Here is a 26767-nt window from a genome sequence, read left to right as displayed (position 1 = left end):
TCCAGGAGGGAGAAATCAAAGAAGATTCCTGAGCTCAAAAAGCAGGAAAGTACCCTAAAAATAGAAGTTTTCGGAGACAGACAAAAAGAGAAGAAAATGAAAAGTCCTGGAAGAAAAGAGGATTTTGCTTGAAGACTGAAAAGGGGAGGGGGAGAGAGAATAATGAAATACTGAAGAAACATTATGACTAAGATATTGCTGATTAAAAAAAATCCTAATTGATGTTAGTCAAGGTGGGTTCATTGTAGACAACAAGAAATGACTTTTTCTAATTTGAAGGACACATTTGCACTGGGAAAAGTGGTCTGAATCTCCAATTTCACTGTTCCAGAATATGTGGTCATGGGGGACATACTTGTATACTAGGCGCTACCAGGATACAGAGAGTTGACTTAAGAATAAGTCATTTAGTTTGCTCCCAAGGTTTTAGAATTCATTTATGTTAAAAACAAGAAATAGGGATAGGACTTTGCCCACTCACACATTACAGAAGTGCAGGGTGATGGGAGAAAGCATGGATAAAATCAACACTTGGAACAAACGCTTTTAAGGTACCACTTATCAAAGTACCAGCGTAGGGAGGTCAGGCTTTTCTGGTGCCACCAACCTCTCGCCACCACTACAGGCTGCTGAGCCATGTCTCCATCACCTGTCCCAGGCTCCCTCCCAGGAATCAGACCACACTTTCCAGGAGACTTCTCAGAACATGCCCGGTGTCCTGGGGTTGGCAGCATGAGTCCTCAGAAAGCCCGGCACTCCTTGGTCTAGAGGCTTGGGTTCCCCATCTTGGGAGAACTGGGGAAATTGTGTGGCAACAGCAGCCCTTAATCGTACTGGCACATTATCACTGTATAATAATAGTAATAAAACATTATATAAGAGTAATAGCGTATATGTATTGAGCACTTCATAGGTACCGGCATTATCCTCAGCCATTTACAACGATTAATTTACTTACTGCTTAAAAAAACCTAGATTGTACCCAATTAAAATGAGAAAAAACAAAGGACCAGAGACATTACTTAACTTGCTCTAGGTTACACAGCTAGGAAGCAACAAAACTAAGATTTAAACCCCCCACAATGTGGTGTTGCCACTCCTGTTCAGTTAGAAAGCCCTACAGGTTTCTAACGCTGGCATCGAACCCCAAAGGGATGGAATCTGGGAGCTGGTTAAATACTTTACCTCTCATTGTTTGCCCTGTTCTGGTTATAAATAAATGTCAACAAAAGTTACCTTTAATGCCTCCGGGAGGCACTGATCTATCTTATCTCGATTGAAAATAATTTGGAAATTTACTCCTTTTCAGTTCCCTTTTTAAAACCTTCCAATGAAAACAATCCCACTTTAAAATTTTTGCTTATTTTAAACACCCCGTTTTCTTACTCCCAGAGTTTATTAGCCTGTATTTCCGTGCGGAGAAGAACCTGAGACACTTAGCATCGTTCAGCCGCCCCTGCTTCGGGCCGGGCACGTGGCAGGCAGCTGGTGAGTGTTGGCAGAAAGAATCCAAATCTTCCTGCCCCCTGCGGATCAGCGCTATATTTGGAACGTGGCGTGGGCCGGGCTTCTTGAAGTCCTCCTAGGCCCCCAGCCGTGTGGCGAACCTCTCCTCCTTAAGGACCGCCTCGTGGTGGTGGAAGGTCTGGGGTCGGATGCCAGCGCCGCCCCCGCGGGGAACTGCGAGGAATTTCCAAGAGGAAACCCGAAGATGCCTAAGGTATTTCCAAGCCCCCAACCCTTCGCGTCCACGTCCCGCTGACCCGCCCGCCCGACAATGGGAAGGTTTGTCAGGACACCTTTTGCGTCTTTGAAAGCCGTGGGGACAATGCGGAAGGGGGCGGGAGGTGGGAGAGGGTTTCGGAGCCCCGCGGGGCTGGGATTCGGGCAGAAGCCGGCTTGCGGACCAAAAATCAGCAGAGAAATGACGGGACAGACAAGCGACTCCGCGCCCCGCAGACACCGCACTCGGTGTCTTTTTTCTCAACCTACATATGTGGGGCTTCTCTGCTCTTTTTAAAAATAGATGCGGGAAATTCCCTGGCGGTCCAGTGGTTAGGACTCCGCGCTTTCACTGCGGGGACGGGTTGAGTCCCCAGTGGGGAGCTAAGATCCCTCAAGCCCCGCAGCGGGGCCAAGAGGAAGGGAGGGAGGGAGGAAGGAAGATAGATGCGAACCGAGAGCTATGGGGCGGGCGCTGGGAGGGCCCGTGGACATCCAAAGATGGTAAGGACACCACTGGATCATAAACCTTCAGACCCTGAAATCGGGACGTCACAGAATCCGGAGAGTTAGGGGCTGAAGACCAGTTTCCATACGAAGACAAAACAAATAAACAAGCTAAGCAGCGATGTCGAGTGGCTGAGTTTGTAAGGCACCGTGCCAGCTGGTTCCGCCGCGCGCGACGAATGCGCTGGTGACGGCGTCCTTGTGTCTTCGACTTCTTCCCAGCCTGCCCTTCGGGATCGCAAGCTTGGAGATTACTGGGCTGGGGTTTGGGGTCGGTGTTGCGAAAGGGACACGCTTAAGTCGTTGTCGTTGGCCCAGTTGTGCGGGGACTAGCCTGTCGCTCCGGGCGGCCTCGAGTTCTCTCCAGCCCGGGAGACTGCGCGGGAGCGGGCACAGGCCAGCCCCAGGATGCGGATTCCACCCCGCCCGCCCCAGGAGCCTCCCCGGGGACCTGTCGCTGTGGCTGCCCTCGGCGGTCCCCGCGCCCGCACTTTCGCCCCGATAGTCCTTGCGCTCAGCTACGAGCTACCTCGGGCGTCCGCGTTAAAACGCACAGAAATCGAGGTGATCCTCCTCCTCCCATCGCTGGCCGCTGGGTCTCAGCGCAAATCCCTTTACACCTGCATCCAAGAGTGTGGAATTAATTTGTACGCTGAACGGCTACTCGGAAGGGTCTTTTGAAAGAATGTAATAACTCTCCTAGCGAATATCTTAAAACACTACTCTCTGCTCTGGATCTGCTCGCGTGTCCACACCTGTTGGTGACCAGCAGCTTCCCCTTCAGTTGTCACGGGCGATGACACCCACAGCTGTCAACTGGCGAGGTTTTGTTAATTTAACCTCTAGACTTTCTTGGTTAGCCATATAATCCACCCTCAAATCCCCACGTTGTCACTGAATTTTGACTTAGAAAGCACACCCCTATTTCGAGGGACCGAGGGGAGCCCACGGAAAAGCCCTGTAATGTGCGGAGGCGCAGCCGTCATCCCCGCCACATTAGGAAAGATCACGAGCGCCCGCAATTAGGAGGCAAATATTTACCTAACTTTCCTGGGAATACAAAGTCAACAGTGTGAGTGTGCGTGCGTGCGTGCGTGCGTGTGTGTGTGTAGAGACAGAGGGAACAGTCAGAGCAACAAATAGTTATCCAAATTATGGCCGTTTCCAAAATCCAAGCATTAGTCCACAATCTCCCATTTTCTAAGAAACCTGGCGGCGTTTAGTTCATTTAAGTGGGATTGGGGAGAACGTAGCATTTCAATAAACAACGTTGTGAAGTATAATGGCTTTCAAATCTTGCTGCTCAGTAGAATCACCTGGGGCGCCTTTTAAAAACTGCTGCTGCACCTCCCCTCCCCACCCCCACCCCTACTCCCAGACCAATTAAATAAATGTCTCGACCCGGGGGCGGGACGGGTGCTTCCGCGTTTTGTTTTGTTTTGTTTCTTAAACTCTCCAGGTAATTCTAAACTGCAGCCAGAGCTGAGAACCTCTGCTAAGGCTCCAATCAGGAAATAAGTTGGCTGTGTGTGAATTTAATAAGAAATTGACTCTAGGGACAAATCTTTTCCTTGCAGAGTTCAGTCCCAAATTTTCTTCCAAGCAAAAACTGTCTGCTTGACAACTTGAAGTTAATCCTTCCCCTCCCCACCCCACCCACCTCCCCAGCCCCAAGCTGCAAGTCAGGTGCAATTGCTCTCCACCTCCCAAGTTTGACTAGAAACTAGTTTTAAATGCACACACAGTAGACATATAAATCTTATCAAAGTATCATTTCCATGTGATAGAGAGTACTGTCATTGTGGTAAGAGATAGCTGAGCCACTCAATTATTACCATGGTTCTTGAAATAACTGCTGAAATAAACGTGTTCTCTTCTTGCAGCGATTAAACACTTTCCCGTTTATTTCGGAATGTGTGTTTGTAATACTAGGGGTTAGGAGAACTTTTTTGCACATCTTCTCTACCTTCTTTCTTCCTACTTCAGCACTACCCCCTCTTCCACCCCATGGAGATGTGGTATTTCTAAGCCAAAGATAATCCAATTTTACATGCAAAGACAATTTTTTCTAAAGGAAGTGTGCACATTCTTCCTGAGCTCCTAGGAATATTCTTGGAGATTGAACACTCTTACTTCCCTGAATGTATTTTATAATCAAGCATGATGGTGAATTTATCACAGAAGCAAACTTGCCTCTCTTTGGCATGTTTTAGCTTTGTGTAAGAGAAAGGAAGCTGCAAGTTTGATCAATGGATAGAAACAATGCTAATGGTATGTATTACAAAGCTTTTCTTAAATGCACAATGAAAAGAGATCTAGCAAAAGATAGATAAAATCTCTCTCGTAATTTCTTCATTCACATAACTTGGAACCAAGCTCCGGCTACGGTCATTTCTAATACTCATTTCATAAATATTTACTGTAGTAAATATTTGATATTCCACAAACTTACTCTATAACATATACGATAAAAACATATTGTTTCAGAGGAAGAAGTATGCTATTTATCTTTAACAGGGATGCAGTTCAATGCCCATGGCATGAAGGTAATCATCTTTGGATCATAACAGAAATTTAAAATACGAATATTAGCTAATGGGAATTAAATGATTAAAGAGGATGAGTTGGATCACAGATTAATGGGGGATTACTCAGCTACTGAGATGATAAATTTAGCAAGTCTATGAAGGATGATTTATTTAAAGTGGCAAAGATTGAAGAATTAGTAAAACAGGGAGTAACACATAATGAGAAATTTAATAGCTCTTGCTCTCAATGTTGTGGGGAAATTTCACTGCATTGTAAGCTTATCCCAACTACGTAGGTGCTGCCAGCTTTGGAGGGGATGGGGCAGACGTGCTTATAAAGAAGGTAGCCAAAAGGATTCATACCTTGAAATCTTAAAATGCAGAAAATGATCGGAAATGGAGGCCAGATGTCTTTTAGGCTCTCCACTGTCTCCTGTCACTGACTACATTGCAGTTCGAGTTTTGCTGTAATAGAACTGCTTTTTCTCATAACTCAAGGTGCTTTTTGGTATATTTTTTCACCTTTCAAAATTCCTTATGAAGTTGGGGGAAAGCAATTGTTTACCTAAGTCCCCCAGGGTCTCAGGAGTTATTGAGGGGAAGTCAAGTCACTTAACATTCAGTCCAGGGTTTCCCATTAAGCCCAGTCAGCAGACTAGTTATCTGCCACTTACCATATGCCAAGAACTGGCTAAGGCTTTGTGGATAGAATGGGTGACCAGACAAGGTTTCTGCCCTTGTTTTTACATTCTGGTTGCAGGAGATTGAGATAAAGCATATAACAAATAAATAAGACCACTGCAGATAGTAGTGTTAAGAAGAAAATAAAACTTCAGTAGATATTCCCTTGGGGATAGAGTGGTGAGGGCAAACCTCTCTGAGGAGGTGATATTAGACCCTTGCAAACCTGAATGAAAACAAAACTAAAGATCCACATAGGGCTTGTTTCCAAAGCATTTTCACCCATATACCCTCCTATGTATACAAATCCTTATGCCAACCCCAAAAGGAAAGCAGGGCTGATTCCTTTTGTTCCCATTTTGCAGATGAGAAGCCTGAGGCTCAAAGAAGTTAAATAACTTGCCAAGGTCCTTCCAAGAAAGGAGAGAGCCATTATTCAGACTCATATCTCCTGGGTGAGATTACTGGTCTTTAGAACCCAAACCAAGGTTCTTTATGGATGTGGACACTGTTCACCAAAACATATTACATTTAGAGGCCAAGTATTTAATCTATCAATCACCAACAAGATGAGTTTCTTTCACTGGAAATTTAGATTCTATAGAAGCCTCAAGATAACTCTAACCAGCAGTCTCAGAACCCAAGCAGAACCTGGGCCATGGAAACCATGAGTTCTTGAGCAGGTATTCAGGCCAGACAAGGTCGGGCTTTTTGCAGTGATTTTACTAGTAGTTCATACTCAAGAGCTGGAGATGTGCCCAGGGTTGAGTCAAGCTCTTCCCAGGAGATGAGAATTTCCATGAGAAGAGAGAAAAGTACTCCACTGTCACAGGAGCCCTTCAGACAATTCACTGGTCATTTAAACAATGTCTGCTAAATTCATGCTCTAAGATGCTGGTATACCAGGACTTCCCATGTGATGCAGGAATGGCGAAATCACATCTGCAAAATGGGGGAACAGCTGAATGCCAGAAAACCACTAGAAATTGGAAAAATGTTTTCCATCGCCTCATCCTGCCACTCAATTCCTGATAAAGAAGTCAGAAATTAGCAATAAAACAAAGTTAGCCAAGAAAAAAATAATCTCTCTATGGTCAGGTACTGAGCTATTAATTATATATATTTGATTTTAAACTATTCAAATTTCTCATTACAAGAGATTTACATCTGCAACCTATGAAAGAAGCAAAATGTGGCTTGTGTCGTGACTCAGGCAATTCAAAGATCTCTTTTTCATTTATGAGGAATAATTCAGTTTATGTCATTGTTGTACCTTCCTCTGTGGAACATAAATAAACTCTATAAGAAGCTGGTCCCCAGGTAACTTTAGACAAACTTCTAGGTTGCCAATTTAAGGGAATGAAATAGCAAACACATGTGTGTGCCCACAGGTACACATGGTTACATCCACAAAGCCAAGTTCTGTTACTAGCATGTACATTCTAGTAACTACACATATATATGTGTAACTGCACTTGTACAACTAAACAGTTGTGAATACTAGCAGAATCTCGGCACTGGAGGTAAACAAAGGATACAAGGTTAAAATGAATACAGAAATAAAAATAACACAAGTTATTTGTTGGAGGTAAAAGTAAATTAAAACCAATCTCTGAAGTGTGAGTCTTAGTATTAGGAAACTGAAAACATTTTGCAGAAACTGAGAACAAAATCTGACAACAGAGTTTAGTTTTAGGGGAACGTTATAGTAGTGGATTGGGTAAGTCTTTAAAATACAACAGATCTCACCTGGCCTTCAGGAGTTCCGTTAAACCCTAGAAGTAATTCCATGAAATGCCTTTGCAGTGTACTCCCACATGTGAGTTATTGCTCTCTCAGCCCTATTCAAAATGTGAAATTTTTGATAGAATTTGGATGAGGTTGTGTATTTCAGGAAAAGAAGCACCACCAAAATAACTCAGAGCAATTTCCCCATGAAATAAGTTTCATGAAAACAGATTTTTTTTATAAATGCTTCTTGTTTTTATTGACAGTGCAGACACACAACATACTATATTGCAATTCCTAAATTGCAGCCATACCACTTATCAGCGGCCCATAAATTACTTCACTCTATGATAGATACAAGTGCTCCATTCAAGTTCGGTTAATAGTGTCAAGATATCATGCAGACAGCTTGCATAAATACATGAGGAATAACAGCATACCCTCAGTAGCTTCTGTGATTTTTAGGCATGAAAACTTTGTCTTATTCCAAATTTCAGAAGATGGAATAAAGAATGTTTTCATATAAAATACATTTGGAACAATTCAGGGTTTTTTTCTTTCTAAAACATCTAATCCACCTGCAACATACACTCTCAATTCGTCTTTTTAGTTACAAAATCGGATAGGTACGTGTTCTTTTTCATCTAATGTGATCAGATGTGAACATTTCAGTGATTTCTAATAATATCAAACAGCTGAATTCAAAATAATATTTTTCTGATAAGTATAATATATATTTGTAATCAAAGGATGAAAGACCTGTCAGTTGATTTGTCAGTTTCGTTTTTTGAGCAGTATTTTCTATTTGATCAGATAATTGAAAGTCAGTTGTTTTACAGTATAAAATCTTGAATCAATTACCAACACGCCTTTACTGCCGCCCCTACTTTTGAAATGTATTTGGACTAGAGGTACGGGAGAAATATTACTGCTTATCAAACAACTTTTCCATAAATCTTAATGCACAAAATTTCCAGATTTATATATTCTAAAATAAATTATTTTAAAAATGAAATTAAGAAAAAAGGCAGGGGAAGCCTACAGTTTCTATTCCGCGTGAATAGCTTTCAATATCTTCCAGGTGGGGGCAACAGTAAGTCAGCTTTGAGAAGCGAAGAGAGAACGGCCTCGTTAAGCTCCCTGAGCCCAGTTACAGAAGATGAAATGACTTCCTGGTAGCAACACCGTGAATAAAACAATCACAAGTTTCCAGGAGATGTAACTTCTGGACTCTGTCGGGCCGCTAGCAGACGGATCCACCGCCCTGTGCGCGCCACCCTTGCTGTGCTCCGAAGACTCCAGCGGCAGATGTGAGCGCGCACGCGCGCTGAGCACCTGCCCAATCGCTCACTTATGCGGACTGTTGGTCGGTGCAGCCTCCCAACTCAGGCCAGCGCCGTGCCCCCGGGGGTTGAACGTCACTCTCAGCGCTCCGGCTCACTCACTCGCCATGGCCTCCAGGAAGCAGGGAAACCGTTCACGTTTACATCTCATTCATGCTTCCTCTGGACAATTTAGGTCCATTCACAACTGCTGCAGACGTGAGCTAGCACCTATACCCTTAAAGAAACTCTCAAGTCACAGCATCCAGAAAACCATCTTCCAGGCGGGGCAGCGGGCATCCCACTGCTCCTTCCTCGTCTTCTTGCAAATCCTCGGACCCCAGGGAGGGATGGCTATGCACTCTGGCGAGGATGAGGGTGGTGCATGAAGTGGAAGTTGACCTTGCACAGTCCAGGGAGATGGGACTGCCACCAGCATCCCCGCCTCCTCGGTTTCCTTCTCTGGCCCAGCGCGGAAGCGTGGACTTGAAAGGCCAGAGACGCGGAAAACCGAAGCTCTGCCGTGACCGGGCGGTGAGGGGGTGAGCGGCCGGGGGCCGCCCTCCGCAGAGGGCGGAGAAGCTCAAGAGCACCGGGCCAGAGGCCCCCTCCTCTCGGACCGCGGTGGAGGTATGGGAGGGAGGCCAGGCGTGTGGCCCCACTACGTGTCGCTTCTCCGCGCGCCGCCCGCCTCCGCCGCCGCCCGCGCCCTCGGGCCGCCGCCGCCGCCCCCAGCCGAGCCCGTGGCCGCGCCCTCGGGCCGGTACTTGAGCCAGCAGATAACCCAAGTGACGACGACCGAGAAGAGCGCCAGGATGCTGGCCACCGACAGGCAGATGGGCCCCAGGGGCGAAGGCAAGGGCAAACCGGCTGCCGGGGCCGCATCAGGGGACGTCCCGCCCCCCGGGGGGGGCCCGCCGCCGCCGTAGTGGTTGACGAAGATGAGGCCGGTGAAGAGCAGCACCACCATGGAGAGGAAGGAGAAGACGACGCACACGCAGCCCGCGGTGAGCGCGGCGCGCTTGCAGTTCTGGCAGCTCTCGTAGGAGCCCGGGGCGCGCAGGCCGGCGCTGGAGCTTGGTCCTCGGGCCGCGTCCCCGGCGGCCGGCGGCCGCGGCGGGGCCGGAGCGGGCGACGGGGCCGCGGCGGGCGCTGGGTGGCGTGCGGGCAGCGGCAGGAGGCGGTCCTGGGGCAGCGGGTCGTGCGCGGCGCGTAGGGCCAGCGGGAAGGCCTCGGCGAGCTTGGTGTTACTGGGAAGGCCGTACACGCGGCTGTCGGGCAGCGGCGTGCGGTGGCGGCACACGGGGCAAGCGATGGCGCTGGGCGGCCCGTGCCAGGGCGGCGGGCGCAGCGGGCGCTCGGGCGCGGCGGCGGCGGCGGCGGCGGCGCGGAGCTGCAGCCGGCTCAGGCACTCCTGGCAGAAGGTGTGCAGGCACGCCAGCAGCTTGGGCGCGCGCCGGTCTGCGTCGAAGTAGTTGTAGCAGATTTTGCACTCGTAGTCCTCAAGCGGAGGGAGGCCGGGGACCGTCACCGATGCGCTCCTGGCTCCCACGTCCCGGCCGTCCCGGGCTCCCGCCGCGGCGTCCCGGGCCACTGTCGAGCTCCGGGGGCTGCTGGTTGGGCTCCGCTCGCCGCCGCCGCTGTGGCTCGCCGGCGCTGCCATGGCATGACCCGCCCCTCATCGGGGGTAAGGAGAGGCGCCTTCCTCCCCCTGCGCCGCCGTCTCGGCTCCTGGCACGGAGGAGGCGCTTCTGCCTCCCCCCTCTGGCCGCTGTTGCCTGGCGGGGGAGGCACCGCTGGCTGGGCCGGGCGGGGGCGCAGCGGCGACCGCCTTCCCCCCACTCCCCTAAGGAGGCGCGGGCGTCGTGGTCCCTCCCAGTCCCCGGGAGCCTCTCTGCCGTCCCCCTTGGGCCTCTCAACGCGACTTCCCAGGCCGCTTTGGATGTCGGTTTTTGTTGGACTTGGAATTGGGAGTTGAAGGAGGGTGGGGTGTGCGATGCGGGAACGGAATTTGGGGTGCGGCTGCTTTAAGGAGTCGGTGCCCGTGCAACACCCCACCCCATACACACGTTCAGGGTCGTGGTAGGAAACCTGGTCCTGCTTTTTCCTTCTCCTTCTCCCTTCCCCCCCCCCCCCCGCCCCGTATCCTTGTTATTCCGTGTTTATCCTCCTTGGTCTGGGGCTGAGTCCCTGGCAAAGCCTTCTCTCCCCCCACCCGCAGGAGCTCACCGGTGATGTAATGCGGGACCCGCGCAGGGAGGGGAAGCAGCAGCCTCAGCGGTGGCGGCAGCGGCGGTTCTTGTCCTTTGTGAAAATCGTGATGTCATTTCTCCGGCCAAGGGCTAAAGCCAGTCACCACCAAACCATTTACACTTTCCGCTTTTATTAGCAAAGCCCAGGCAGCCCTGCCTCGTTCTTCTCGGGGTGGAAGCCGACGGATGGCATTTTCCTTTCACCATCTAGAGGAAATTTTCGAGCTGAACAGTGTGTTTGCCCCCACCTCCCGAAATATTGCTTCCTGAGCCTTAAGGAGGCATGAAAACGCAAACTCATAGCCAGATCTTGCTGATTTCCCGACGCTGACTGTACGGGATGGTGGTAGCTCTCAGTACTTCGTGGGTGCGCATGCGGTTCCAGAGCCAGAGAGGGGAAATGTTATTGTCAAAGCGGTTCACAGAATTTCAGTCCAGCTTACATCTAGTCCCTGGCATCACTCACCCCCTTGGTCCACTTAAACTTTTAATACACAAATGTAGAGAGCTGGAAGCTCCATGAGGAACATGAGACAGATCTTCTTGATTTTATTAAAACCAAGGGAAGCCGTGTGAGCAGCTTAGCAAGAAGTAGCACTTCTTGAAGGAACACTCAGTAGGGTACAGGAGTGGTGTGTTTGGGGACTATCTGAGAGGTGATGTTTAGATATTCCTAGTAAGAAAGTTCTGTTCCCCTGTTTCTCCAGGTTGGTCCTCACCCTAGGAAGAGATGAGCCTCCCCAGCCCCAAAAAGGAAGAGAAAGAGGACGGCTTTCTGGGTCCCCATGAGATGGGAATGTTCCCACTTTCTATCTGGATTCTCTGCAGAAGACAGCAAGATAACCCAGGGGATATTGGTGGAAAGGGTGAGTGAATGGGAATCAAGCTGAAGGAAGAGAAAGAAGGAAAGAAAGATACCAGTAAACCACCAATGTACAGACCAGAGAAGGAATTGTCATAAATAACTATTAGGTTTCTATGACATTTGAAAATACATGTACTTTTTACTGTATGTGAACAGTGAATGTGATTGATGTCTTAAGTTTGAGAGACCTTAGGTGAAGCTCATTAAAAACCACGAGCTTTCCATTTCCTTGTTTCACATTTTATAAATGTGGTTTAGGGTAGTATATCATTTTGTGCGGAGACTGTGATGAGCAGAGGGCAGGGTGATGGGACATCAGAAGAAGGCCCTAGTCTGGCCTTGGAGTATTACAAAGTTTCACAAACCAAACTAACCTGGAGGGAGTTAAGTTCCTTTCCTTCTCTTCCTGTCCTGCCTTCTCTTTCCCTCCTTTAGCTGTTTGATTGTGAAGAGCCTGGAACTGCATTTTAGGCAAAATTTGAAACTGGTTCTTCTACTTTAAGGCCTGAGTAACTCTGTGCTGAGAAGAGAGATACTGCTGATATAGGAAAAAATTTTAAGCAGGGCATGGAGAGGAGAGAAGTTCAGAGACAGGAAGGGCTGGTGTGCATTTATGTCCCACCCACCCAGTTCCTAGGACATGTGCAACCTCCATGCCAAAGAGGACTGAAAGTGTTCTGAAGGTCTGAAGGTCTGCGTACTTGCATGTGGTGTGCGTTTGGGCAAAACATTTAAGATTTTGAAATTTCACTCTAGTATGCATTCTCACCGTTGAATGGAGGAATTGAGAGATGGAACACCGGGCCACGCCAGGGTTTCTCAGAACCTCAGCCCTGTTGACCTTTTGAGCTGGAGAATTCTTTGCTGGAGGTGCTGTCATGTGCATCGCCAGGTGTTCTGCGGCATCCCTTGCCTCCACGAACTTGACGTTAGTAGCAGCCCTCCCTAGCGGTGACAGCCAAAAATGTCCCCTCGGGGCACAATCACCCCTGGTTGAGGATCTACACCAAAGTCACTGGTTTGGCTAACGTGAAACCAACAGCAGAAACATCTCCCAACTCCCAACGGCACAAAGTGAGCGTTACCAGTCAAAGTAATTATTTAGTAGTTACGGGCATTTCTTCCATGGCTCACGGTCACTTGGATACCATGGACCCTTTGAGAGGTCCAGGTTTGGTTTCTGTTGATAATACAACACATTCTGTTGATGGGGTCTTAAACAATTACCAGAATTTGGTTAACAATGCTGGAATTTACTCTGTGTCTGGCTAGTACGTTAGCCAGCATCTCTAATTACTTTATATCCTAGGACCAGTCCCTCACTTTTAGGACTCACAAGGTGTCATGTGGAGTTTCCATCAGGGGAAGGAGGGGTCGTTCGTGAAGAGTGTGAGTTTGCGTGACGCAGGCCACAGGCATCGACCTTAACAGACTGTAAGGCCTGGTGCTCGTAGTATTGTCCTTAACCGTGTGTAGTGAAGTTTGATCATTCAAGTAGGAATTAGGTTTCTACTGTGGTGAAGGGTGTGTTGAAAGAGATCTTAAGTCAGTAACAAGGAACTCAATATTTACGTTAGGATTTGAATTGACTTTGCAAGAATCCTGCTCATGCCTTGAATATGTTAGACACTCAATATTTGCTGAATCGTTTTCTTTTTGAGGACCTCAGTAAATGGGAGACAGCAGAGGTTTCAGGTAATCTCTTGTATACATTCCCTCCATCTACCATCTAAATAAAATGAATGTTTAAGTTTTGGAGACAGCTGTTTCACAAAGGACTTAGTAGGGAACAGATGTTCACAGAGAGGGGGGATTGACTGCTCTGAGTCTGAGTTCGAGATCTGCTCCTTACCCTCTCTGTAGCATTGGATTGCTAGTTAGCTTCTCTGTACCTCAGTTTCCCAAACTGTAAAATGGGGATAAGAATAGTTACCTCGTAAGTCTGTTGTGAAGAGTGAACATGCTGTACATATAACACACACAGAAGAGTCCCCAGCCCCTGTTAACACTCATTACTGTTTATGTTAGGATTTTCTATTTCTGATCTCAATAATCCTCTCTAACGCCCTGTGAGAGAGGCCCAGAGGGTTCTTGTAACCAGCCCAAGGTGACACAGCTGATAGTGACAGAGTGGTCAAACTCTTCCATTATTTCAAAGATAGAGATACAGGTAGCATCTCCCCAGAAAGGCCAGGAGGAGGCCTGACCTATGAACCTCACCACACATTATTGATCTGTCAGCTGTAATAAAGCTCTGTATAAAACATGAGGATAAAGTGAAATCTCATTGGTAATGTTGAAAGAATAGTTGTATAGACAGATAACGCCACTCAGAAGCAGGTAGTAAATGAGTCAGTCAAACAGCTGACATTTTCAAATAGAAACTGGGTTGATTCAGTCTGACATTTATTCAGGTCCTATTCTGGAAGGCATTATTGCTGTGTGATAAGGTAACCTGGCCTCCAGAAACCAAGAATTTAGTAGAGGATATTAATCATGTGTGCAAAACTGGGAGGCGGAAGGAAGCAAGTCTATAGTCCAGGGATAAGGCTCTGGTGGGAATAAAGAAGAGAGAGAAGTTATTTCTGCCATGGAATGTGGGAAGTTTGCACAGATTCACAGACAGTGTATTGGGGATTTAGGAAGATGATGAGAGAAAGACGTTCAGGGCAGCAGCAGGGAAAGCAGGTGTGTGGAGGACGTGGTAAGTAGCCTGCTTCAGCAGTGACTTGCCGTCCAGGAAAGCTCAGAACCACGGTAGCAGGGCTGGGCTTAATTCTGTAGACAACTGGACGCTCCACGTCAGGGCCGTGGCAGGAGGGCCTGTGGGAGTGCTGGGTTGGCTGGGATTGGAATTGTCTTCATCAAGAGACAGCATGGCAATTAAGAGGTTACTTTAGGAGCTGGATCTCACTACTATATACTGCAAAGATAAAACTTTTTAAAGAATTAATGCAATAGAACTACCATATGACCCAGGAATTCCACTCCTGGGTGTATATCCAAAAAAACAAAAACACTATTTCAAAAAGGTACTTGTACCCCAATGTTCATAGCAGCATTATTCATAATTGTCAAGCTGTGGGAGCAACCTAAGTTCATCAACAGGTGAATGGAGAAAGGAGCTGTGAGATATATATATATATATATATATATATATATATATATATATATATATATATATATATATATATATGATGGAATACTACTCAGCCATAAAAAAGGATGAAATTTTGCCATTTGCAACAACATGGATGGACTTCGAGGGTACTATTCCAAGTGAAATAAGTCAGAAAAAGACAAATACTGTATGATATCACTTATACTATGTGGAATCTAAAAAATACAACAAACAGGGCTTCTCTGGTGGCGCAGTGGTTGAGAGTCCGCCTGCCGATGCGGGGACACGAGTTCATGCCCCGGTCCGGGAAGATCCCACATGCTGTGGAGCGGCTGGGCCCGTGAGCCATGGCCGTTGAGCCTGCGCGTCCGGAGCCTGTATTCCGCAAACGAGAGAGGCCACAACAGTGAGAGGCCCGCATACCACACACACACACAAAAAATACAACAAACATATGAATATAACAAAAAAGAAACAGACTCACAGATATAGAAAACAAACTAGTGGTTAACAATGAGGCAAGGTAGGGGTAGGGAATTAAGAGGTATAAACTATTATGTATAAAATAAGCTACAAGAATATATCGTATAACATGGGGAATATAGCCACTATTTTACAATAAAACTGTAAATATTATAAAAGATGTGTAAACTTTAAAAATTGTGAATCACTATTGAACATCTGTAACTTATAATACTGTACATCAAATATACTTCAGTAAAATAAATAAAGAGCAAATGAAAAAAGAGTTAATGTGCGCTGTTTATGGCAATAAGTTCTGGCTCATCATGTAGAGGCAGTGCGGTCTAATGGTTAGCAAGTACTCTGCTGCCACGCTGCCTGTGACACTAGCTGTGCAATACCTGGACAAGTTGCTTAACTTTTCTGGTGCCTCAGTTTTCTCCTCTGTGAAATGGGAGAGTAGTATCTACTTCATAGGGTTGTTGTGGAGTTAAAATGAGTTGATAGATGTTAAGCTTCAAACAGTTCTTAGTGCATGGTAAGTACCATAAAAATGTTAAAAAAGAAGCTACCCAAACAGGCCTAAATTGCAGTGACTCAAAAGATGCTTATTCTACGGAGGTTATTATTTCTTTACTGGTAAATAAAAATAATTCAGAACACAACCTATCCTGACCAGATGATCAAAGTTAACATCAACAGTGATAACTCCATAACTCCAGTTGATCACACATACCCTTGATATGATGTGTTGAGAATGACACTTTCTGTGATATTCCTCTCAAAAACCCATAGCCATCTAACCATGGGATAAAACACAAGGCAAATCCCAATAGAAGGACATTCTACAAAATAGCTAACAAGTACGCCTCAAAACTGTCAACATCATCAAAGAGGGAAAGTCTGAGAAACTGTCACAGCCTAAGTAGATAGGATGACTAAATGTGTTATGACATCCTGGAGGGGAGACTGGAACCAAAAAAGAGACATTAGGTAAAGACTGAGGAAATCTGAATAAGGCATGGACTTGAGTGAATAATCATGTATCAATGTTGGTTCATAAGCTACGATAAATGAGGCATATTAATGAAATATGTTATTAATAGGCAGAACAGGGTGGAGGAGATGGGAATTCTCTGTGCTATCTTTGCAATTTTTCTGTAAATCTAAAACTCTTCTAGAATTAAAGTTTTTTTTTTTTTTTTTAACATGGTCAGTTTATGGGGATTTGCAATCATAAGCCACTAAAATTCCCTGGATTAAGACTTATCTGGTCTGGGCTTCCCTGGTGGCTCAGTGGTTAAGAATCCCCCTGCCAGTGCAGGGGACACGGGTTCGAGCCCTGGTCCGGGAAGATCCCACATGCCGCGGAGCAACTAAGCCGGTGCACCACAACTACTGAGTCTGTGCTCTAGAGCCCATGAGCCACAACTACTGAAGCCTGCGTACCTAGAGCCCGTGCTCCGCAACAAGAGAAGCCACCGCAATGAGAAGCCTGCGCACCGCAACGAAGAGTAGCCCTGCCTCGAGGCAACTAGAGAAAGCCTGCACGCAGCACCGAAGACCCAGTGCAGCCAAACATAAATAAATAAATAAATAAAATTTTAAAAAAAGACATGTCTGCTTACTATACAGTTGTATCACTTCAAGTAAAATCACTTCAAGTAAAATCCATTAAGCAAAGCTGAGAAAACCTTCCAAAGACATCTCATTTAGTAGTTATTGCATTAGGATATTGCATTAATACTTATTACAATGTGCAGATCATGGTGATTTTTAAATGTGTACAGAAACAGTGCAACTACTTTAAAGAAAATTCAGAAAAGAGAATTTTTAAATCTCCTATAACCCAACACTTGGGCATAGCTATTACCATCACTGAATTTATTCTTATTAGCAAATGTTTTTACATAGTTGTAATAATAATGCATGTACTTGCTTCACTTTAATTTGATTTATTCATTCAAATTACTATTTATGGTGTCTACTCTGTGCCAGACTGTTTTTGAGGTTGGTGATCTTAAACAGACAATGACAAAACAAAATGCTTGTCCTCATGAAGCTTATATTCAAGTGTATGTGTATGTGAGTGATATAAAAAAACTAATGAAAATATAGTGAATATAAAATGAATATAAATGAATAAAAATGAATATAAAATGAATATAAAACTAATGAATATATAATATATGATAATAAGTCTAAAGTCCTACGAAGAAAAATATAGTAGGATAGGAAGACAGGGAGTATTGGGGTGTGAACGGATGGTTTGCTTTTTTAAATAAGGTGGCCAGGAAGGCCCATCTAATAAAGTAACGTGAGCAAAGACCTTAAGGAAGTGAGGGACAGAGCCATGTGGCTCTTCAAGGGAAGAATGCCCTAAGCAAAGTGAACAACCTGTGCAAAGGTCCTGAGGTGGGAGCATAGTCTATGTGTTCCAGCAACAGCAAGGAAGCCAATGGCAGAAGCAGAGTGAGCTAGGGGAAACGACAGGAGATGGGGCCACAGAGGGAGTCAGGGCAGGGAGGATCATATAGGGACTTGAAGATCATTTTAATGGTTTTTAAAATTTTTAATTAGAGTAAAATGAGAAGCCATTGAAGGGTTTAGAGCAGAGAGGTACATAATCGATTTAGGTCTGAAAAGAATCACTGTTAGTGCTGTGTGAAGAATAGCTTAGAGGGGACAAGTTTAGAAGCCTGGGTAGGTGGCTCCAGTTAACAAACCACAGAGAGAAAGGTGCTTGGATTGGGTGAGACTGGTCGGATTCCATATGTGAAATTGAGGCTGACAGGATTTGCTGGTGTGGGGAGAGAGGGTGAGGAAGCATGTTCCAAGGCTTTTGTCCTGAATCCAAAAACCCCAAGCTTATATTTTTTACTCAGTAACAATCATTAATTTAACAAATATAAGCATTTTCCCATAATTATAATAATTTTTGGTAACCATGACACTTTTCATTTTCTTGCTCTAATATCACATCAGGGATGCTTCTTCTGACCATCTGATCTAAAAAATTTCAGTCTCCTCCCCACCTGATGTCCCACTTATGCTTAATTGGTGGGGTCCAGTGCAAATTGAAAATGTGGGAAACTTGTTTAAAACTTATTAAGAATTTTAAGAAGGTTGCCAGCAGAGCATTAAAACAAGAGGGAGGCCCTGATAAGAACAGGGCCCTGTCGCAAGCCCATGAAGCCAGCCCTGCATGTGCATGCCATGTACTAAATTCATCGATTTATTTACTGTGTATCCCTCCTCATATTCATGTAAGCCTATGGAGGTAGGGAGTTTTGTGTTTTCTTCCCTTGCATATCTCCAACACCTAGAATAGTACCCAGCCTATAGTAGACACTCAATAAATATTTTTGGATAAAGAAATGATTTTTAACGGCTGATTAACTTTTTATCCAACGACTCTACCATAATTTCCTTAAGCATTCCTCCATCAATGGATGTTTGGGTAAAATATTTGGCTACTACAAATCACGTGGCAATTAAAATTTTCATCATATAGGGCATCCCTGGTGGCGCAGTGGTTGAGAATCCGCCTGCCGATGCAGGGGACACGGGTTCGTGCCCCGGTCCGGGAAGATCCCACATGCCGCAGAGCGGCTGGGCCCGTGAGCCATGGCCACTGAGCCTGCGCGTCCGGAGCCTGTGCTCCGCAACGGGAGAGGCCACGGCAGTGAGGGGCCCGTGTACCGCAAAAAAAAAAAAAAAATTTCATCATATAGCCTTTTCTATATTTTGGATTAATTCCACAAAGCCAGTTCTCAGAATTTTTGTAGGCCATTGTCCTCAAAAAATATAATTTACAAAATACTATTAGCTGATGACTTCACATCATATTAAGCATTACTTAGCCTTTGACAATTTGCGTTTTTTATTTAAGAACACATTTTATCGCCCAGGAGAGTGCTTTTGGTCTGTTAACTTTCATGTTTATGAATGAATAAATTTTTTAAAAAAGAATTTTTTTCTCTTCAAGAATGTCATTGTAAGTATTGAAACCATTCCTCTACCTATTGCTTGTTTTAATTTTGTTTCAGTGAGATATCAGTTAAAAAAAGAATAATTAGGTCAATTTTATACTTCATATAATAAATTCATTGCATTTCCTCAAAGGTTTTCTTGTTTCACTGGACTTTTGATGTTTCAATACTTTGTGACGACTTTGTGTTTTGCTGCTTAAACTGTAGTTTATGCAAGAAAATACATGTCTGTTGCTCCTCCCAGGGACTATTAGAAGTTGCATTTTAAAATTTTCAGCTCTTTGTACGTGTAATTATTAGAGGTACCACCAGAAGAGAAAAGCCGGAGGCTCCAGTTGTTCATAATCCTGTGTATTTGTCATTACTTATGCGGACCTGTGAAGTGTTTAATGCCCCAGAGCTTATACCAGCTGGAAGATTGATTGGTACTACGGTTGGATTTTGTGTCAGCTGACAGTCACTAAGGCCGATCAAGTGTCTACATACCAGAGCTAAACAGAATCAAGTCTAAACAAGATGGGAGACAGGTGAGAAACTCACAAACTCTTGTGTCAACAATTTTTATATAAGAAATTTGAAAATGGCTTTTATGCTCTTAGATTTGCAGATCTTGCAGCAGTATTTTGCAATGCCTTTGTTTTTCTACTCCCATTTTATGATGAAGGTGCTAATACAGAACACAAAGGTCCAACTTGCTTACCCAGGACCATCTGGCAAATTCAGCTATTATCAAAAGCTGTGTTCCTTCTGAAGCTTCTAGGGGGAAATGTGTTTCCTTGCCTTTTCCAGCTTCTAGATGCTGCCTGCATTCCTTGGCTCGTGGCCACATCACTCTGAGATCACATCCCCTTCACTCTGACTCTGACCCTCCTGTCTCCCTTGTAAGGACACTAATCTCGGGATGAGGATGTGGACATCTTTAGGGGCCATTATTCTCTTGACCACAGCAGCTCTGCAGCCCCAAAAAGGCTGCTCACAGTTGGTGTCTGGCCCTTAGATTGCAGCTGTCCCAGGCCCCACTTAGCTGCCAAGACGGCTGAGAGGCTCAGTATCTCCCGGTCCTTTATGGTCCTCCAGTGGGCTGCAGTACACCAGTTCGGAAACTTTACCATAAAATGTAAAATAGGGGCTTCCCTGGTGGCGCAGTGGTTGAGAGTCCGCCTGCCGATGCAGGGGACACGGGTTTGTGCCCCGGTCCGGGAGGATCCCACATGCCGCGGAGCGGCTGGGTCCGTGAGCCATGGCCACTGAGCCTGCGCGTCCGGAGCCTGTGTTCCACAATGGGAGAGGCCACAACAGTGAGAGGCCCGCGTAACGCAAAAAAAAAAAAAAAAAAAATTTGAAATAATGTAAAAGAAGATTTCTTGTCACAGGGACTGCCAGCACCTGTATTTATTTTCCTGACAATTTTCTCCTGCAGCAGCCCTCCACCACTGACTAATGGGGGTCGGTGTGTCCCAGCTCCCTCCCCGCTCTGGTGAGTTAATTCTGAGGCACGTGTTTTCTCTTTGCTCTCAGTGATGGCCGGATTGGCAGTGCACCCCTTAGTGGGTGTGTTTCCTTCCCTGCTTCCTGTTCCTACTCCCTTACTGGTGTTTCCTTGGGATCACCTCTTACCTCAGGGTCTGCTTCTGGGGGGACCCAAGTTAAGATGTGGGGATAAGCTCTGAAAGGGAGGGAGAGCAGAAAAAGAATGTTCAGACACATTTGCAAAAGCTTTTCTTGTTGAACCCCTCTTGAAGTGCAAACTGGAGGGGGAGGTAATAGGAACTCATAGATATACTTCAGGGGATTCCAGGGCATGAAGGTTTGTGTCTCATGTTCATAATGTATCCTGGGGAGATTCCAAACCCTAAAGGCCCAGAGAAGGGAGTAACGGTGGTAGGGCAGATCGGTGCAGAGAGACTCACACAGCTCATCGCACCACCCAGTTCCGTGTTGCTCCAGAGCGCTCCAGGAGAGCACGTGAAACTTGCAAAGCCCTGAGGGGAGAGCGGAAGTGTCCGAGAGAGTTCAGAGGCAGATCCTAGTTGGGAGGGGGAGGGGGCAGGTGGACCTGAGAGCGGAAGTCCCAGCGTCACGGCATTAAGTGCAGCAGGGAGCAAGGAAGGATGACAGTCATCTGAACAGGGGCCACGAAGGACCCACTTGCTCCTCCCCACCTCCTGCCTCTGCCTTCCTTGAACCCGGATTCCATTCAGGGTGAAAGGAAGCGGAAGAGGAAGAGAACCACGGTCCCGACGTGACTGAGCGGTTACCCCCATAAAAGGTGATTTTTAAAGTGCAAGAGAGGTGACTGAGTTGTTGGCAAAATTAAGTTTGTTCTTTTGCTGTTAATCAAGAAAAATGGGGAGGAGGATGCTTATAAATTGGTAGCATAAAATATTGCACCTACCATTAGAGAAGGTATTTCATTTCCCATTATTTGTTTTAACTGGTCCACCATTCATTCACATGGAGCCATGAATATAGCTCTAGGCAACAATAGGTTAATTGGATAATGTGGAGTAACATACACCTGTTAAACCAAAACCAATGTATTTTCCAGTCTTCACACGTGTGTGTGCAGGTGTGCTCATGTGCGTGCGTGCAAACGTTCCCCTGAGCCGCTGTGCTTTCATGGCTCTAAGGAAGTGGGAGGGTGAGTACCACCCTGGAAAAGAGATGGACTCATGAGGAGTGCAGGTAAAACTAGCCCTACCTGGGAAGGGTCTGAAGGGAGAAGGGGTACGGAAGAGTAGGGTGTCACACAGGTGTGTTGTGTCCTGGCTTCCTCCGTTCCTTCACCGACCAATGAACCTGTGCAGGTGAGGTGGCGCTCCAGAACTTATCAGGCAATATGAAGGAATTATCGTTGATTTTATTTGTTATACTAATAGCAGTGGGGTTAGGGAAAATGTTCTTATCTGCTATAAATGTATCCTGAATTATTATAGGAAAAGAGCGTGATATATTGAATTTGCTTTAATAAACTCAAGCAAACATAAAGATAAATAAATACATTCATAAGTGGGGGAGAGAAGAAATAAGTTTGTCACATATATGAAAATTGTTGAAGCTCAGTGATAGGAATTCAGCTGTTATGCTGCTTTCCTTTGTGATCTTTGAAAACGTTCATTTCAGTTGTTAATCTAGAGACAGACTCCATATTGGCATCATTCTTATAAAAATGGCACTAGTACTGCTTATGTTTTTGAAGGTCTCATTAAGCACTTTAGTTTTGAGGGATTGGATAAAATGATCTTGAATGCAGCTCTTTTATTCATTATTTTTTCTTTACTCTTTTCTTCTTCTCAGACTTCTTTTAAAAATCAAGGAACAGCTAAGGGGGGGCCAGGAGCCCAGGGGGTTCCTTCGGAAACAGGGAGGAAAAGGCTTTCAGTTTGAGTCCTAGGAGTCCTTCTCTCCTGTCTTTCTTTCCAGGCGCTGCTCAGATGTCAGAGCCCAGAGCCCTATCCTTCTCATTCCAGACATCTGTGAGTCATTGCCTCAAAACCCAGAATGAGTGGATCAAGGGAGATGAAGAGCAGAGGTAGGAGATTATCAATTAATGCTCTATGAGCAAAATGGGAAAACAGGAGCGTCCTTTGCAGTGGATTTAAAGACCTGCTTCTCCTCCATACGTGGTCTGTGAAGCTTTTTGTGACTCAGATCTTTTCAAAGAGATGCAGGTCTTGGAGATGGGGCCTCTCGTCACCTGGGGAAGTCGATGAGGCTAAAATTGCCCACAGTGGAAGCCATTCAGGAGATTGTGCCTTCCAAGCAACCTGCTGCAGGCTCACTTCTAAAACAACTTCTTCCCCCTCCTATCATTTGGCAACCTTTGTATGACAAAGGCAAGGTAAACTGGACTCCTTTTCTCCAAAATGTCTTTGCAGCCTGGGACCCTTTTAATCAAGTCTGTACGGTTGACAGAGTAAAAAAATTTTCTCCTCTGACAAGTCTGCCCTTTGATTAGATGTTATAAAAAATACCTAGGTAGAAAATGTGTTAAATAAAAGCTCTTCCTCTTTGAGCTATGAATCTTCTCTTTGAAGAACAAACGTAAGGTACAGTATTTTTAATAAAAAGAAAAGCAGCTTCTTGGATGCCTCAAATAGGAGTAAATGAAACTGCAATCATGTTGCATTTCTTACTATGGTTTGTTCTGACGCTTCTAACACAGCAATGAATCCCCAAACTCTAAAGACTGCCTGAACATTGTGAAATATTAAGGGCATTTGAGTTCCCAACCTAACAGCAGGACTGTCTTAACCTCTAGGGAGAATAAAGGCCAAAGATGGTATAAGTCTATGCATACAATAACCACCCCTTTGACTGAAAGAAGAGGTATTACAGGTGCCCATAGACTGTGGGGCGTGAGGAGATGGCCCATCCCCTGAAACTCTTCTGATACTTTGCAAAGATCTTTGTAATGAAAGGCTTCCCAGACCTATATGGGCCAAGCAGGTCCTTGATGTGTTTAATCACCAATTGCGAAATTTGAAAGGAATTTCAAATAAGAACATTTCAGACCCATCGTGAAATTCTCACTCTTTAGCTCTCTGGTTTTATAATCTCTTAAGTATTCTGGCTCCAAGGGGAATTTTTTAAAAGAACTACATTTGATCAGAACAAAGGTGAACAGAAGTAGTACTAGAAGGTCTAGGTGTAAATGACTTCAACTCATCTTTGAGTAGCTCCAGGACATTCACTGTTTTTATTTATGATAAAAAATACATAATATAAAATTTAGCATCTTAACCATTTTTAAGCATATAGTTCAGTAGTTTTAAGTATTGTTGTGAAACAGATCTCCAGAACTTTATCATCTTGCAAAACTGAAACTCTATACCCATAACCAACTCCTCTTCCCCACCCCCCCGCCCCTGGTAACCACGATTTTACTTTTTTTTTGAAGTATAGTTGACATACAAAATTATATGTTACAGGTGCACAATATAGTGATTCACAATTTTTAAAGGTATACTCCATTAATAGTTATTGTGAAACATTGGCTATATTCCCCATTTGTACAATATATCCTTATAGTTTATTTTGTACATTGTACCTCTTAATCCTCTACCCCTATAGCTCCTCGCCCCCTTTCATCTCCCCCCTGGTAACCACTAGTTTGTTCTCTGTATCTGCAAGTCTATTCCTTTTTTAGTATTCATTAGTTTGTTGTATTTTTCAGATTCCACATAGTATAAGTGATATCATACAGTATTTGTCTTTCTCTATCTGACTTATTTCACTTAGAATAATACCCTCCAAGTCCATCCATGTTGTTCCAAATAGCAAATTTTTGTCCTTTTTATGGCTGAGTAGTAGTCCATTGTGTATATATACAATACTTGCTTTATCCGTTCATCTGTTGATGAACACTTACGTTGTTTCCATATCTTGGCAATTGTAAATAATGCTGCTATGGACATTGGGGTGCATGTATCTTTTTGAATTAGTGGTTTTTTTGGGGGGGGGATACATACCCAGGAGTGGAAAACTGAGTCATATGGTAGTTCTATTTTTAGTTTTTTGAGAAACCTTCACACTGTTTTCCACATTAACTGCACCAGTTTACATTCTCACCAACAGTGCACAAGGGTTCCCTTTTCTCCACATCCCTGCCAACGTTTCTTATTTGTCTTCTTGTTGATGATAGCCATTCTGACAGGTGTGAGGTGATTTCTCTTTGTGGTTTTGATTTGCATTTCCCTGATGATTAGCAATGCTGAGCATCTTTTCATGTGCCTGTTGACGTCTGCATGTCCTCTTTGGAGAAATGTCTATTCAGGTCTTCTGCCCATTTTTAATTGGCTTTTTTTTTTTTTATGTTGAGTTGTATGAGCTGTTTACATATTTTGGATATTAAACCCTTGTTGGTCATATCATTTGCAAATATTTTCTCCTATTCAATAGGTTGCCTTTTTGTTTCATCAGTGGTTTCCTTTGCTGTGCAAAAGCTTTTTTTTTTTTTTTGCGGTACGCGGGCCTCTCACTGTTGTGGCCTCTCCCGTTGCGGAGCACAGGCTCCGGACACGCAGGCTCAGCAGCCATGGGTCACGGGCCTAGCTGCTCCGTGGCATGCGGGATCCTCCCAGACCGGGGCACGAACCCACGTCCCCTGCATCGACAGGCAGACTCTCAACCACTGCACCACCAGGGAAGCCCTGTGCAAAAGCTTTTAAATTGAATTAGATCCCTTGTTTCTTTTCACTTTTATTTTCACTGCTTTAGGAGACAAATCCAAAAGAATATTGCTACAATTTATATCAAAGAGTATTCTGCCTATGTTTTCTTCTAGGAGTTTTATGGTTTCCAGTCTTTCATTTAGGTCTTTAATCCATTTTGAGTTTATTTTTGTATTTGGTGTTAGAGAATGTTCTAATTTCATTCTTTTACATACAGCTATCTGGGTTTTTTTTTTTTTCAGCACCACTTATTGAAGAGACTGTCTTTTCTCCATTGTATATTCTTGCCTCCTTTGTTATAGATTAATTGACCATAAGTGCATGGGTTATTTGTGGGCTCTCTCTTTTTTTCCATTAATCTATGTGTCTGTTTGTGTGCCAGTACCATACTGTTTTGATGACTGTAGCTTTGTAGTATAGTCCGAAGTCAGGGAGCATGATTCCTCCAGCTCTCTTCTTCTTTCTCAAGGTTGTTTTGGCTATTTGGGGTCTTTTGTGTTTCCATACAAATTTTAAGATGATTTGTTCTAGTTCTATGAAATACTCCATTTGTATTTTGATAGGGATTGCACTAAATCTGTAGATTGCCTTGAGTAGTATGGCCATTTTAACAATAATAATTTTTCCAACCCAAGAACATGGTATATCTTTCCAGCTGTTTGTGTCATCTTCAATTTCTTTCATCAGTGTCTTATGGTTTTTCAAATACAGGTCTTTTGCCTCGTTAGGTAGGTTTATTCCTAGGTATCTTATTATTTTTGATGTGATAGTAAATGGAATTGTGTCCTTAATTTCTCTTTTGATAGTTCATTTTTAGTGTATAGAAATACAGCCAATTTCTGTATGTTAATTTTGTGTCCTGCAACTTTACTGATTTCATTGATGAGCTCTAGTAGTTTTCTGGTGGTGTCTTTAGGATTTTCTATGTGTAGTAAGTATCATGTCATCTGCAAACAGTGACAGTTTTACTTCTTCTTTTCCAATTTGGATTCCTTTTGTTTCTTTTTCTTCTCTGATGGTTGTGGCTAGGACTTCCAACACTATGTTGAATAAAAGTGGTGAGAGTGGGTGTCATTGTCTTGTTCCTGATCTTAGAGGATATGCTTTCAGCTTTTCACCATTGAGTATGATGTTAGCTGTGGGCTTGTTATATACATGGCCTTTATTATGATGAGGCATGTTCCCTCTGTGCCCACTTTCTGGAGAGTTTTTATCATAAATGGATATTGAATATTGTCTAAAGCTTTTTCTGCATCTATTGAGATGATCATATGGTTTTTATTGTTCAGTTTGTTAATATGGTGTATCACATTGATTGATTTGCAGATATTGAAAAATCCTTGCATCCCTGGGATAAATCCCACTTGATCATGATGTATAATCCTTTTACTGTATTGTTGGATTTGGTTTGCTA

At 44.5% G+C, this 26767-nt stretch overlaps 1 protein-coding gene and 1 long non-coding RNA gene across 2 annotated transcripts; one reads left to right on the top strand and one right to left on the bottom strand.

Annotated features, from left to right (window-relative positions):
• The first annotated feature begins 1560 nt into the window (after positions 1-1560).
• Positions 1561-15474, top strand: LOC137226164 (uncharacterized). The gene is made up of 2 exons (XR_010944233.1): positions 1561-1720; positions 11448-15474. It is a non-coding gene; the product is annotated as an uncharacterized lncRNA (long non-coding RNA).
• RNF228 (ring finger protein 228) lies at positions 7398-10622 on the bottom strand. The gene has a single exon (XM_067740435.1). The coding sequence runs from the start codon at positions 10149-10151 to the stop codon at positions 9150-9152; it is 1002 nt and encodes a 333-aa protein (XP_067596536.1). The 5' UTR covers positions 10152-10622; the 3' UTR covers positions 7398-9149.
• Positions 15475-26767: the final 11293 nt, after the last annotated feature.

Source organism: Pseudorca crassidens, chromosome 6, assembly GCF_039906515.1.
Source record: "Pseudorca crassidens isolate mPseCra1 chromosome 6, mPseCra1.hap1, whole genome shotgun sequence".
Classification (NCBI taxonomy): Eukaryota; Metazoa; Chordata; class Mammalia; order Artiodactyla; family Delphinidae; genus Pseudorca; species Pseudorca crassidens.
Note: the sequence above shows the minus strand (reverse complement) of the source record. Positions and strands in the feature narration are given on the sequence as shown.